The sequence below is a fragment of the Lycium barbarum genome, chromosome 1 (genome assembly GCF_019175385.1).
Source record: "Lycium barbarum isolate Lr01 chromosome 1, ASM1917538v2, whole genome shotgun sequence".
Classification (NCBI taxonomy): domain Eukaryota; kingdom Viridiplantae; phylum Streptophyta; class Magnoliopsida; order Solanales; family Solanaceae; genus Lycium; species Lycium barbarum.
The window spans coordinates 166,972,005-166,988,100 of NC_083337.1; the positions used below are offsets into that span (position 1 = coordinate 166,972,005).

Below are 16,096 nucleotides of genomic sequence, written 5' to 3' on the forward strand. Positions count from 1 at the left end.
ATTGGCATGAAATATTTAGAGAATCATAGATTGTAATCGTATTCTCCTGACAATATTATAGGAAATTAAAAGTTGTTGTCACAAATTGCTACACTTTGTCCAAGTCATTATTAAACATGAATTTTACGTGTTAAAGTCAGGTGACGTTTTTTTATTGTTATAACTTATAAATATAGATTAACTTGAATTAATCTATTTCTCTGTCTCTTTCTCATTCTTCCTCCCAAGGGGCTGATCTCCATCCTCTTTCATCTCTTTTCCTCATCCTTCCCACACCCCATTCCTGCTCTTCTTCTCCTCTTTTTAAAACTTTTGCTAACTCTCCCATTTTTGGAGATCTCTACCAAGCTTTCCCATTTCTCTTCTCTCTCTCTTTTTTTTTCTTCCTATTGTTGTTTCGCTGCTGCTACTGCTTTGAGTTTTTTTTTTCCAGGTTGATTTCGTGCTATTTGATTTTTGGTGATTATTCGGATTTGTTGCATCTCTGTTTGTAAAATAAAAGAGGACTGTGTTCCATATGAGTTTTCATGATACCTTGACATTATTTTTGTTATTTTTTTGCTGCTCTCGGTATAGAAATATTGCACTTCTGGCCAATGAAGAAATTTTCGTCGATTTTTGAGGCCTCCCAGCACATAAGATGGATTGTTATTTTAAATCGCAATATATTTTTATCATAATTTACTAAATTCATTTTAATAGATATTTATCCACTATTAACATTTTTACTAAGTTTATGCAGGTATCCGGAATCACTTCCCAAAGAAGGCACACGAAAGAAGCTCAAATATCTTCTCGGGTTCTCTGTTTATATCTACTTTACGTTCTTAAAATTGTAGAAAGCATAAAATATAGTGAAAAAAAATTTACTCTCGGAGTGAAGGCGGAGACTATTAATTTACTTGCTCGCTTATTATTTGTTGTAGCTAATATTTTTATAGTTATCACGTTTAGCTAGAGTGTTAATTTAATTGCTTAGCATACTTTAGTAAATAATTAGGATACTGCACCTCAATATTTAACTTTTAGAACGTGATCTCATAATTAATTAATTAATTAGGCGTACACACTTAGCTAATTAAATTAGTTGGCTCACTTTAAATTGAATAAACTTGGGCTTAGAATAATGTCATATGCAATATTTATACCTTTTCATATAGTAATAAAGTTAATTGATTTGTAGATAATTTTTGATTAATTTTTATCTCAAACATATTCTTAATCTTCTTTTCATTCAAAAGCAAATTAGTTAATGTAGAACAAATATGTTCATACTATATATTCTCTTAAAGCTAGAGTTGTTAGTCACTCTAATCATATATTTTATGTACTTGTAAATAATTCTTTTTATACTAGATTTACAGTTTAGTCAAAATTTGTTAGCTATTTATTTATTAAAAGTTTTGTTCCATCCTTTGAAACTTCTTTATATATTATATTTAAATAATAAATTTATTCTTTTTTATTCTTTAAACTTTAATTTTCAATGTACATTTGTTCATTCGAAGATTTTTTTTTACTTTTTTTTTATTGTTCTTTTAATATATATTTTCATTATGCAAATATTTATATTTTTTACTATTTAAACATTCATTCCTAGACCCTACTTGGTGGGATTTTGTTGGGTATGTTGTTGTTGTTGTACTATATAAACGTTCATGTTCACCATTTTTTGCTCAAATTCTTTAATATTTTTTGTAAATAATAACAAATCATTTTGTATAGTCCTTGTCTAATTAAATCAGGTCCAGTCGGGAACCGCATTTTGTGGATTCTGAAGGATGCTTAACACCTTTCCTTCGGAATAATTTGAACCCTTACCTAGAATCTCACTTGTTTTTGCAGACTATTTTTAAGTTACATACATTAATAATTTACAAGTATTCTAGTATACCTTAAATGCTAGGTGGCGACTCTGTACATAATCAATCCTTTTAGACCCCCATAAGTTGTACTTTATTTAATCTTGGTAAAAATAGGGTGCAACAAGTGTAATATCACAAGTGGGGTTTTGAGAGGGTAGAGTGTAAGCAGATTTTATCCCTACCTCCTAGAGGTAGAGAGACTGTTTTGAAAAGACCCTCGGCTCAACTGCAGCAAATCAAAGCAGGTATGAAAAAGGAATGCGATAGTGAAGAAAACATGACAACTAATTAGGAAAGCAGTACATATCAATCAGAAAAAGACACAGTAACAACAACGAAATAGTGCGATAATCGAAACACAATAAACAACAGATAGTACGTAACATATATCAAAAGCAAGAAACTACATGAATAAAGCTAATACGACGACAGACACGATGCTCCAGACTACCAAGTTTGATCTCGCCGAAAAGCAAGACAACGCTCAACTACCTACTAATTTTCTACCCTAATCCGCTATCTTCATCTCTCCTATCTAACGTCATGTCCTCGGTAAGCTGAAGTTGCGTCATGTTAAGAATTTAAAATCAATGAATTTAAAATGAGTGCAATCTTACTTTACATAAATATGTTTTTTTTTTTTTTTTGGATATGTATATATTATTCGAATTAAAAAAAATAATGAGTTCAATTGAACTCCCTAAATCCTGTTGCAATTAAGATTTTAAGCCTCGTGGTATGTTAACGTCGGCAAGTCTCATTTTCCATCAAACGGCCGACTGCTTAAATAAGAGCCATTTCTTTTGTCGGTTGGTCCTCTGCTCTGAGCTTTGCCCTTGTTCTCTATTTCCCATCTCATCCACGAGACAACACTTTTAGTCTGCTTCCTTTTAGATCTATGAGCATGTTATACTTAAAAAATGTTTAAAGAAGTTGGCTTTCACTAACTTTCATTAACTCTTCTAACTTTTGTTGTGGCTTTGTGGGTACGTACAAGAATTAGAATTTAAAATACCCAAATTTGGGGGGTTAGTTTTGATTATTGAACTAATCCTTTTATTTCTTTAAACAAAGCTTGAACTAATCCTTTGTGGACAGTACAACAGCTGGTGATTAGCCAGGGCACCAAATGCTAGTGGATTTAGCTTTTAAAGTTTGTGATTCCCATAACTTTTGTCAATACGACATTCAAAAAATATACTAGTTGAAGACAGAGCGGAGTTAGTATTTGAAGTTTATGGGTTCATGATTCTAGTTCTCCTAAGTTATCGGGTTCTATTCGAATAAATTTGTACATATTTTACGAATTTCTTTAATCAAATTTAAAGTTTGGAGCAAAATTACTAGATTCGGCCGAATCCTTATCAGGACATTGGCTCCGCCCCTGCTTGAAGGGCCTTTTCTTCCGAAGCAAGACGAAAATTCATAAGTTTCTATAACAATCTTAAGTTAATATATATGTAATAATATAGTAAGTTTATAATAAATTTTTTATAAATATTTAGTGAATAAATTTGAACAAAAATTGCCTAAGTTCAATAAATACATAAATAACTTATAAGCTAGGTCCGCCCCTCTCCAAAGTGCCGTAGCTGCTAAAGCGGAGAAGGAATGAAAAAAGAAAATCTTGAGGTCATGATGCGTAATTTGGAAAAGATACATTGACATAGGAATAGTATTGGACTACCAGATCCAAGAATGAAAAATCATTGAAACATGAATGATCGTTGACTAGTGATTAGTGAACACACATACATGTGGAGTTAAAATTTAAGAAAATTTACTTGTTATAGCTACTTTTATTATCTATTTAATGTTAATAACTACCTTTTATTAAAATTAATAATAATAGCTAATTAATTTTCTAAATTACTCATTCTAGATACAACAGTAACTTGCACTTATCAGTTCTCAAATACACTGTAAATAACGGTAAACACTATTCCAACTTCCCATTTTTTAAACTCACGTAATATATATTACGTTTCTCTCTCCCTTTCCATTAATTTTAGCCATTTTTTTCTCCTCAGAATCTATCCATACCATCAAGCACGATTCCACTATAATTTATTGTGCCGAGATTTGTGGGTGGTGGTGTATTTGTGTAAGTTTTCATTATTTTGTGTATTTTGGTCAATTTAATTCAATATTTTTGACTTTTTTCAAGATTTTGAACTTTCAATGCTTAGGGTTTCCCAATTTGAGTAGTGAAAAACATCAATTAATGGCGGATGAAAGCATATCTAGTAGGGTTACAAGAGGTATCCCACATACTCTTCAAAATTTAGATTCCCCTTCTTTTGATTTGGATATTTCTCAGCAACAACATGATGTTGACGCAGCTTCTGCTGAGAAATTGGTTGCTGAAAGGAAATCTAAGAAAATCCATGATCCTGTCAGAATCAGAAATCCTTCAACTGTTAATTTGGAAAAAAAATGATTTTGATACTGCCACAAAGAGGAGAAAAACATCTGATGTTGCTTCTAGTAGCAAAGGGAAGAATGTTGCAGAGACAGATACCGGAGAACAACAATTAACTATGAACAAGCAGGTATTTTTTTATTTTTATATATATATTTTTGTGAATAAAATTGTATTTTACATGTTGCCCAAATTCGGTTAATGATTCATGTATTTTTTACCGCATCCGTAAGTATAGTTGCATGTATTTATTGATCTGAACAATTCATTAACAGAGGGGATAGCATTCGTATGTATTTTGTATTGTTTGAATTAGTTTTGTATTTGAAACATAAATACAACTGTATCATGTATTTCACTAACCATTTTTGTTATCAATTATCAAACTATGTATCATGTATTTGTAATTCCTCACATTTGTGTATTTTTTTAAATTAATAACAGGTTTATGTATGTTTTAAAAAAAGCAGGTATGTGTATGTGTCAGATAAAAGGTGTATTTGTTCAACTTTTGTCAACTAAACATCTTAATAACTGTTTTTTGTTTGCATGTATTTATTGATCTGAACAATTCATTAATAGATGGGATAGCATTCGTATATATTTTTGTGTTGTTTGAATTAGTTTTGTATATGAAACATACATACAACTGTGTCATGTATTTCACTAACCATTTTTGTTATCAAATTATCAACTATGTATCATGTATTTGTAATTTCTCACATTTGTGTATTTTTTTAATTAATAACAAGTTTATGTATGATTATATATTTTTGATTCTCATGTGAGCCATTATATTCAAACTTTCAGGCCTCCAAATCCCTGGTTAAACGTCCCCCACTCAACCAATACGTTCTGCTTCATATATGAACCATAACATTAAAGATGAGTTGAAGGACAAACTGACCGATAGACAATTCAAGCTATTTTCCAAAACTATTTTTGGACAATATATGCAGATGCAAGTTGACACTGAGGTGCAGGGTCAGTTATTTAGGTGTTTTATGGTTAGGGAGTTGAAGCGTAGTAATAGTGATGCGTTTGTTATCGATATTAATGGGACGGAATTGATATTCGGTCTTTTTGAGTTTGCTTTAATTACTGGTTTGAAGTGTTACGGGGATGAAGTTATTTTTGACGAGGGTCCTAACAGATTGTTGGGTGAATATTTCGGTGGTTCTGGTAATAGTATTTTAAAGATGACTTTAAATAAGTGCTTTGAAGACAAAGATTGAGGTGTAGGTGATAACACAGATGAAGATGTTGTAAAGATTGCGATCTTGTATTTCATTCATAATTACATACTTTCAAGTGAAAAGAGGAACGTCACAGTCCTAAGACATCATTTTGACTTGGTGGAGAGTGAACGGTACAATCAATAGACATGGAGTAAGGAAGCATTTGATGATTTGATTAAGAGTATTCACCATAAGATGGACAAGCCGAAGCAGTTTTATTGTCTACGGGGGTTTTCTTTTGCTATGCAAGTGTGGATATATGAGTGCTGCTCTAATGTTGACCCTAATTTAATGGTTAAAACCGGAAGCCGAATCCCAAGAATGTTTAATTGGAGAACAGTGAACCAAAAGCCATCAGTTAACTACTTGATGTTGGGCATGTTTAAGGACGGTAAGGTAAAATACTTACATTAAATACATGTCTATCAACTAGTATTTTACATATGCATTTTGTGTATTTTAGTTGCTGTGTATTTGTAAAATACAGAGAGGTTCTAAACTGACAGTTCACAATATATTATGTGCAGGACATTCTTAAATTCAACAACATTGTTCCGACCATGTTAGAGGTTGAGAAGCTTGGTCTGCGTCCATACCTGGTCAACAGACTTGTACCACCACCCCAAATACACCAAGAGAAAAATGAATATGCAGATTTTACCACAACACCTCCCCATGTTGCTGCTGCCAAGAAAACTCAAAAGAACGATGCTTCAAAATCTCCACCGCACAAGAAGCCTAGGAAGATGTCGACGGCAGCATTGCTTGTTCAGAAGTCACCAACCACAATCCCAAAAAATTCTACAGTTGGACAATCATCTAATAAATCTGCTTCGGTGGTAGATAAGCCGGTTCAATCAAAGGGAAAAGAAAAAGCTGCTCCAAGTGTCCACCGCATTCCTGTTGACGACGTATCTACCAGCAAATCAGTTGACCTCACACGTTTGAGGCAGGAACTTAATCAATTTAAGCAGGAAGTAAGTTTTTTAATTTTATTTTGATATTCATCAAACTAAAACAAATAAGGATTTTTACAATGAATTTGTTATTTTTACCATTCAGGTGCTTGCTGAATTCAAGGATGTTTTTACTGAGCTCAAGGATCTTCGCAAAGTTATTGATGAAAACTTCGAAAAGGTTTTGGAACATGTCAAAGGGAAACAAAATTCAGAAAAGGTAAAAAAATCAATAAACACATTTGAAACGATTGCCTTCAGTGTGAAGTAGGAAGCATATGTATCTAACAAATATATCATTTTTTTTAGGATGATGACAGCGAAACTCATGTTCCTTTACCTAATGGCAACATACATCAACAAGCTGATGATTACATGGACCATGGTGACGGTATTCACATGGAGACTGATACGGGTGATGTGCATCCAACAGAGGTATATTTTTTTTTAATGTATTTATCATTTTTTACTCATTTTTATATGTTATTTTAAAAAAAAATATAATGCAGGTATGATGAAAATTTGGGATCTACTGGACTTTAAAATATTATGTATTTGATATTGATATGAAAAACAGTAGTGTCATGTATTTTTTGGGTACTGTATGTTTGACAGCATGACTGTTCACTGTTTTCCTTATGTATTTGTTTACTGCTTTTGGACATCTTCAACAAATAGTTTCTCATGTATTTATGTATTTAATATAGTTTTTTATCTATTAGATTCATGTATTTTATATACTTTTGGCCTGTGTTTTTTATAAGGAAAATGGTCTTGCACCGGATATTCAAGTTGGTATTGGCAATGATAGCGGCGATACGCTGAAAGCTTCAACCGAAGAGATTGCGGAAGGAGGTGATCTTTCAGGAGAACCGAAGACTTTGGTTGAACGTTCGGCTGATCCAACAGAGGTATATATATATATATTTAATGTATTTACCATTTTTTACTCATTTTTATATGTTATTTTAAAAAAAATATAATTCAGGTATGATGAAAATTTGGGATCTACCGGACTTTAAAATATTATGTATTTGATATTAATATGAAAAATAGTAGTGTCATGTATTTTTTGTGTACTGTTTGTTTGACAGCATGACTGTTCGCTGTTTTCCTCATGTATTTGTTTACTGGTTTTGGACATCCTCAACAAATAGTTTCTCATGTATTTATGTATTTAATATAGTTTTTTATCTATTAGATTCATGCATTTTATAGACTTTTGGCCTGTGTTTTTTTATAAGGAAAAGGGTCTTGCACCGGATATTCAAGTTGATATTGGCAATGAGAGCGGCGATACGATGGAAGCTTCAATCGAAGAGATTGCGGAAGGAGGTGATCTTTCAGGAGAACCAACGACTTCGGTTGAACGTTTGGCTGATCAAACAGGGAAACATACTGTGGAAGAGCAAAAATTTTCTGATGATTCAAATAATTCTGAGGTTCAAAATAAACGTATTCTGATTCAGCCATTTTTTTCTTTTTTAAAATGTATCATACAAGTGATTGAATAATGTTTTTTTTTTTTTTTTGTATTTTTTGAGTAGGTGATCGCAAATATAGCAAAAATAGAAATGGCTAATGAACATGTTCAAGAGGAAAAAATCGAGGAAAACACCAGCTCAACTGTCTTAGAGAAACCCTAGGCAGCAGTTTGTAACGCGCAGCCGTTGTCTCAGTGGTTGTTGCCTGATGAGTATTTACCAAGCCAAACCCCAGGGAAAGAAATCATGTTACATCCATCAGTCACACGAGCTACACGCCCCAGTAAATATAAGTCTTCACCGTTTGTGACAGATTTTGATATATATCTAATTTTTAATTTACTTGTTTGTTTTTTAATACACAACTGTTAATGTTTAAAGACCAAATACACAGGTAGTAGTTCGGGAAAGGATCATGTTCATGTGTTTGATAAAAAATATTCATTCCAGCAAGATCCCATTACGGGTCCACTTGATGTACAGATTGTGGATTAATACCGTATTTGACTTCGAAACGGTCTGCTTGTGAGGCACGATAGCAAGTATATTTTTATCCCAATATTACATATAGTGATTCCACATGGTTTTTGTGAATAAGATGATGTATTTGTTTGTTTTGTTGCCGCAGAAAGAACTACGAAGACCATTACAAAAAAAAAAAAATGGCAGTTTTTGACAATGGAGTCAAATTCAATTTTGGCATCACAATTGTCAATGATAAGAACTGGTTTTACCTGTTATCGATGGATGGTCAGCTTTTGAATGAGGAGGTGATTTTTATCAGCAATGAAATTCACCTTTTGTTACTAAAATGTTTTTATGTATTTGAATGTGATCTAATTGATGTATTTTTGACAATTCCAGCACATTGACGTCATTTTCAATTACTTTCGGAAGAAAGGAAAGTATGATAAAAGGAACAATTTCAGCTTCACCACTGTTGACTGCCTATTCAAGCAGAGAATTGATGTGGTCCACCACGCATATCACAATGTTGAAACCCAGACAAATGTGGCAAATGAAGAGCAAGTATTGATTGAGTATGTTAAGGGCCACAGGCTTATTGCCAATGTCCCGTGGCATACAGTTGACAACGTGCTAATACCGGTGAATATAAAAGAAGAAAATCATTAGTTATTGGTACTCCTTTCATTCAAGGACATGTATTTTTAATGATGAATTAAATATTTTATCATTAGTGTTTCATTCATTATTTTACCGCTGATTTTTTTTTTAAATGTACAGGCGTCTGTATGTTTACAACTCGTATCAATCAGCCGGGCACAACGTAGTTGTTAGGAATGAAATAAAAAAGCTTGCTAATACATATGTTTTAGTAAATTTTATTCATTTTTGTTTTAGTTTAATAAATACATCTTGCGTATTTGACATGACCAACACAACTATATGATTTCAATAAAAAAAAAATACAAAAAATAAACCAACTTCATCAGTTTCGGAAACAATACGTACGTTTTTATACCACATATGCAGTGTTATGAGGTTGAATAGACAACACCATTTTATAACCGGAACATGGGTTGCCTTTTTTTTGTGTTAAAAATACATGAACATCACCGTATAATTTCAAACACCAGGATCACAAAAAACATGTATGTTCTGTTACAGTTTATACAATTTTCAGAAGGCCAACAAATACATAATGTTTAGTTGACATTACCAACACAACTATGAGCCTCCAATCCAAAAAAAATCCAAAATAAAAACAACTTTATCATTTTTACAGATATAATATGTATGTTATTTTACCGAGTACGTAATATTTTTTGAAGTTGAAAAAAACACCATACGTATCGGAAAAAAAAAATCAATTAAGATCATTTTGAATGGGACATTCATTTCATTGCAAAAATTTCTATAATACTACAACATGTGTCAATAGAAGTTTTTGACACAAGTGTTCAAATACTTAAATAACCAATCTATCTTCGCTAATAAAGTTAAATGGATAGGAACACGAGAAAAATTCACTTCCTCAAAGGCTCAAAACTACATGAACGTCTGTTGTGCCCAAGTTGTTCACAAGTACTGCAAGCATGTCTGCTCTTTCCAAACAACAATTCACTTAAAGGCTTATCACACCTCTTCTTTGGCCTACCAAGCGGTCTCTTGTATCTTGGTGGAAAAATCACATCCTCCAAGATGTTTTTGGGAATGTTCCATTCACGCTCGTCGGGTAGAGGATCCACAGGTACATCATATGTCTTCAACACGGTCTCCGGTTTGAATAAATCAGAGCAATAATCATCAGTAACCAGATTTTTCTTTTTAATGACAGTCCATGCATGTGGGCAGGGGATTTCATCTAGTTGAAACATACGACAACTGCAAGTTTTGCTATTCAAATTAAGAATGAATCGCCTTCCTCCATCATGTACTGTGTACACGAATTCGGTTGACGGTTCTACCTGAAAAAATAAATATTACATGTATTTGTTATTGAACCAATCAGAATTTTAAAATAAATGAACAAATCATTAAACAAATACATATCAATTTTCAAAGAATCATATAATTTACATTAATACTAACTGTTCATGGATACCAAATACACATCTATATAATGTGTAGAAACACCAGATTAGTACAAGTACAAGTTTGTCAAATAAATTATAACAAGCATTAAACTGAAACATACCGTCATTCGTAGACATAGATACTCGTTGATTGATAGCATCTCCTGAAACTTTTTACCGAGTGTAGTGAACGTGTATGTTCCATTTCTCCGGTTATTGTAATTCCATCTCCCAAACATCCTTCTAACTTCTTCGAGAAAGTCATATATAGGCAGTTCTCTAGCTACTAGAAGATGTCGGTTAATGCACTCTGCTATGTTAGAAGTCATTGTCCACCCTCGGTTAACAGATGCATACAATCTAGCCCACTTGTCTCTACCAGCCGATTCCAAATACTTTGCCACGCGCATATCTACCTTTTGAACCTTTCCCATCAACTCATCGAAATCATCCTGCGTGTATGCCTTTGCCATGGAATAAAAAACAGGACTCAGCACATTATGGCTCTTCTTGTATTTTTTACATACATTACCCCACAGATGCCAAATACATGCATAATGTGCAACTTCTGGATAACTTCTACAAACAGCCTTGTTTATACTTTCATGCCTATCTGATACGATACGCATATTCTCTCTAATTCCATATGTTTCTCTGAAACGCTCAAAAAACCACGTCCATGATCTGTCATTCTCAGAATCAATCACACCATATGCTAAGGGAAATATGTTGCCTGGAGATACAGTTAAGAAGAAATAAATAATAATAAAATACATTTTGTATTTGTCCAAAATAGATAAAATATATATTGAGGTAATAAATTAATATGTATTTTTTTTTGACATACCTGCACCGTCTAATGTGTTTGCCGAGACAAATGTTCCATTGTATGGTGTTTTTAAGTGGCTTCCATCAACTACCACAATTGGCCGACAATAATCAAAGCCTTTGATAAATGCATATAGTGATATAAAAACATACAGAAATTCATTTTCGCGGGTTTTACGCATTCTGATATGTGACCCCGGGTAAGTCTTATCCAATATGTATAGATATCCAGGTAGTCTTTTATAAGATTCAGCCGGTTCACCCATTAAATCGTTCATCGCCTTTTCTTTGGCCCGCCAAGCAACCATGTACGAAACATCCATTCCAAAATCATTTTTGACGTCCTCCGCAATGTCTTTAGGCGTATATTTCCTCTTATGATTTGATATTTTTGGTTTAACAATCCCATTTATCAACCGACTTGTAGCTTGGCATTGGGAATAAACCTTTTCCTTTAATGGACATGTATGTTTGTCTTGAAACTCCCTAACTCTAAACATTCCTGACTTACCTAAACTTGACGCCCTGAATTTCCAATCACACTCGCCTAATACGCACACAAGTGTGTAGCTACAACAAAAAAACACACACACACACACATTAATGTAAAATACATCAGTAATGTATTTATTCTTGTATTATTAATACAAAGGACAGATGAGTAATTTTACCACATGTAAATAAGTTAATCAAATGCAACCCGGGCCAAATACATTAATTATGAGTACAAATACACACAAATCAGTTTTGATTCTACTTTATAATAAACATACACATGCTGAAAAATACTTTCACTCGTACAAATTAACAAACATACACTGTCACGGTTAAAATACATAACAACACATAGTTGCAAATACATAAACAAATGCACATTTAATACCTTATTGCATTGCTCCTTTCTGTCCGATAGTTGAACCTGTTTGTAATTGCATAGTTCACCATCACAGATTTTAATGTATCTTTATCCTTGTATACTTGATCGACGGCAACTACTTTTTAGTTCTTGTCATCAATAACCATACCCTTGTTGTTTTCGAATAACAAATCAGCCTCTCCACAACTTGATGATGCCAAATCACGGGAACCAACTGTTTGATTCGTGTATCCGATTTGCAAATAATCACCTTCAACACAACTCTCATCCGATATACATATCTCCATGCTTCTATAAGTTGTAATGATACATAATGGGTACATTGGTAATGCTTTGGAATATAATCACCTTCAACCATGTATTTTATGCTTATGTTTTTCATTTTCTTGTCCAAATTCAATTGGGTTGCAACTGTTTGTAACAATTCCTCATACGCCGAATACTCCTTGAAAGTCACAGCATCGATTTTGTAATTGACGTATTTATTCTCGTCGTTCCAAATACCAGAGTGTCTAATCAACGATGAAATATTGGCCATTTTATAAATAAAAAATAAAAAATCCTTGAATCACTGTCTCAACATAAAACATGTAATATGTACGCCCTACATAAGATTCACGTTCAAATTTGAACAATTTATACAAATTAGATTTACAGCTCACTAATAATTCAAATAATTCAAATACAACATACACATATTGAATTACACTTCAGAAATACATAGTTTAGCATAAATTGCAATAGTTTAGCATAAATTGCAACTGATATGAAAAATAGTTCAGAAATACATAGTTTAGATAGTCAGAAATACATAGTTTAGATAGTTCAGAAATACATAGTTTAGAAATACATAGTTTAGATAGTTCAGAAATACATAGTTTAGATAGTTCAGTTTACATAGTTCAGAAATACATAGTTTAAATTCAGAAAAATAAAAGATATGAACTGGATCTTTTTTTTTTTATTCCTAACCATTCATGTACATTAAAATACTTTCAACCGTAATTTTCAGGAGCATTATTCATTCATTGACACGCTTACAATGATATTACATCATTATTTTCGAATATCAATTATAAAGATAGAAATCTGTAACACCTCGTAGCTTCGGGTGAAGATTTGACTCATAAGATGGTAGTATAATGAAACCAATATGAGGATTTTATAAAGTAATTTGAAAACAAATTAAGTCATAGGAATAGTCTTTGGACAAAGCAAAGTCAGAAGCCTTTCTACGAGGGATGTTTTCAAGTGAGTTTGTAGAAGGTCTTACTTCCAGCGACCATAACCCCTTTATTATTTGGGATTTTAGGAAAACTTCCTTGATGAAAGTTGTATCCCTTCGAAATAGCTTTCCAACGGTATATTATAGGTCTTGAACATAGCTATGTACAAGAAGTTATGCCTATTTTACCGAACGTTGTTCAGAACCGACACCCGTCGCTTGTGAGGGCGCGTGCGATGGCCCCGCGTCGCGGGCCGATCGCACAAAAACCCCCTCTCTGACTATCGATCTGCATGGGGGTCGCGCGATGCACGTGCGTCGCGGAACCAACACATAAAAGGTCGGGTTTCAGGTCAAAAGTCGGATTTACGTGTTTTAAGTTATATTTAAGATTTGGGGTTTATTTCCCCAACATCCCATTCACGAAAATCAACCTAAATTCATAGAGAACAAGTCCCAAACCTCAAGAACCTTCCAAGGTAAATTTTATCTTGATTCTAGGTTGAATTCAAGTCCCTAATCCCTTTCTAACATATACTCTAATAATCTAAGCAAGAAATCATTGTTCCTAATCTAGCGTTATCAAGAAAACCCATCTCAAGGTTCAAGAATCAAGATTTAGGAAATCTTCTCCAAAATTCAAGTCTTTAATTCAAGATTTTGGAGCAATTAAGGTATGTAGAACTTCCATCCACATGTGGGAATCTCTACGTTCTTCCCCATGCTCCGTTTATTGAGATTCATGAAGTTCAAATCCTAGTGCATTAAACCCAACATATTGGTAGCTCGTATTTATGTAACTATGTCCATGAATTTTGTATCTATATTCGTTATTGTATTCCTAATCTTCCATTACGGTTATTAGGAACCCTAGCTTAATCCATGAATCATGAATTCTTCCTCATGTGTTCTTATTATGGTTATATGAAACTTTATGATTTTACGTAGCAAGTTACAAGTATGTTTTCAAGTCAAATTATATATATATATATATATATATATATATTTATGAACTATTGTTATTACTCATGAATCAAGAATATGTTTGCAAGACTATGACAAGTTATCTCATGAAACCATATTACAAGTTATTTCATGAAATCATGATTACAAGTTATTTCATGAAAATCATGGGCTTCTTAGCCAACTATATCATGTTCATGTTTTTGGGAATTGCTCAGTTAACCGAGAAGGCTCAGATAGCCTGAAACTACGTTGCCACCGTAGGATAAGGGTTGTCAGCAAGGAGGCAACACCTTCATTATGCAGTTTGGATCCTTACATGCTTATTATTACTTAAATTTCATATCCCTGACAAGGTTGTAAGTGTTCTGCTGGTAGGACGCAAGTACCAGACCATGTTGTCGGTTATACTATAGCATTCCCCACGTTACAAGTAGTTTTACATACAAGTATTTCTATTGATTTACTGTTTAAAGACTTTACTCATGTTTCATGCTCATGTGCAAGTTACATTCAGTTTCAGTTCATGTCCTATACCTATGTTGTGCCATGTTCTTCATTTCAGCAGGTTTTACATACTAGTACTATTCACCATGTACTAACGTCCCTTTTGCCCGGGGCCTGCACTTCACGGTGCAGATACCGGTTTTCAGGAGCATACATCTGCGCAGTAGGATCACTTCAGTTATCAGCTTATTGGTGAGCCCCATTCCTCTCGGGGTTCAACATAGAGCCTGCAATAGTATTCAGTTTATGGTAGTCCAGGGCCATGTCCTGGTAGTTAGTATTCAGACATGTTTTAGAGGTTTCATAGACAAATGTTAGTTCACAAAGTCAGTTATGCTTTCATGTTTGCAGACTATTATGTTTTCATGATATTTCATGCTATGAGATAATTACAAGACTTTATTCCGCAAATTACATTTTCACGATTCATTTAAATTGCATCATATAGATTATATTGTTTTGATGCCCATGTTGACAAGCAAGCCATGAAGTTCGCTCGGACACATGCAAGCAAGGCCCGAGTGTCGTGTTACGCTCAGGCCATGGTTCGGGGCGTGATAAAATCAAAAAAAAAAATCAAAAGAATAAAACAACTTTGACATTATGCTCCAAGAAAAAAATTGAAATCACATAAATACAACTTGAATAGACGAAATTTGTGAAATCAAAACGGTGTTTTTGCACGAATTACCTGATGATTGATGTGTTTGTTTTGTTAATGTATTTTCAGATGTGTTGAAGATTTAATTTGAAATTTGAATTTTTACGTTTTGAATGTTGAAGAATGCATGGAAGAAGAGATACGTGTAAGGAAAGGGAATATTACAGGTGATTTTGTGGAAAAGAAGGTAAAAAATATATTAATTTCTCATTTAATACCACCACCGTTACAGGCTAAAATAAAGGAACCTGTTCCTTTTTTTTACCGTATGCTCATGTATTTCCTGGCAACAAATACATCCGAAAACATACACAAATCAGCTGATTTTTAGCTACGAATGGTAATATTAAAAAGGATAGCTACAAATGGTAGGAAGTTACAATAAGGTAGTCATTTGAGAAATTTTACCTAAAATTTAATACAATTGAAAACGGGTTTAAGTTAAATTTAAGTATGTAAGGCCATTTACTATTTCAGATTACCAATTAACATAATCAAATAATTACTTATAATCGCTTTTTAAATGATGTAAA

At 33.1% G+C, this 16,096-nt stretch overlaps 1 protein-coding gene across 1 annotated transcript; it reads right to left on the bottom strand.

The window, feature by feature from the left end:
* Window positions 1-9,953: 9,953 nt before the first annotated feature.
* Window positions 9,954-12,745, bottom strand: LOC132617758 (uncharacterized). The gene is made up of 4 exons (XM_060332833.1): window positions 12,556-12,745; window positions 11,350-11,448; window positions 10,625-11,235; window positions 9,954-10,394 (listed from the first exon to the last, which is right to left on the bottom strand). The coding sequence occupies exons 1-4, from the start codon at window positions 12,743-12,745 to the stop codon at window positions 9,954-9,956; spliced, it is 1,341 nt and encodes a 446-aa protein (XP_060188816.1).
* Window positions 12,746-16,096: the final 3,351 nt, after the last annotated feature.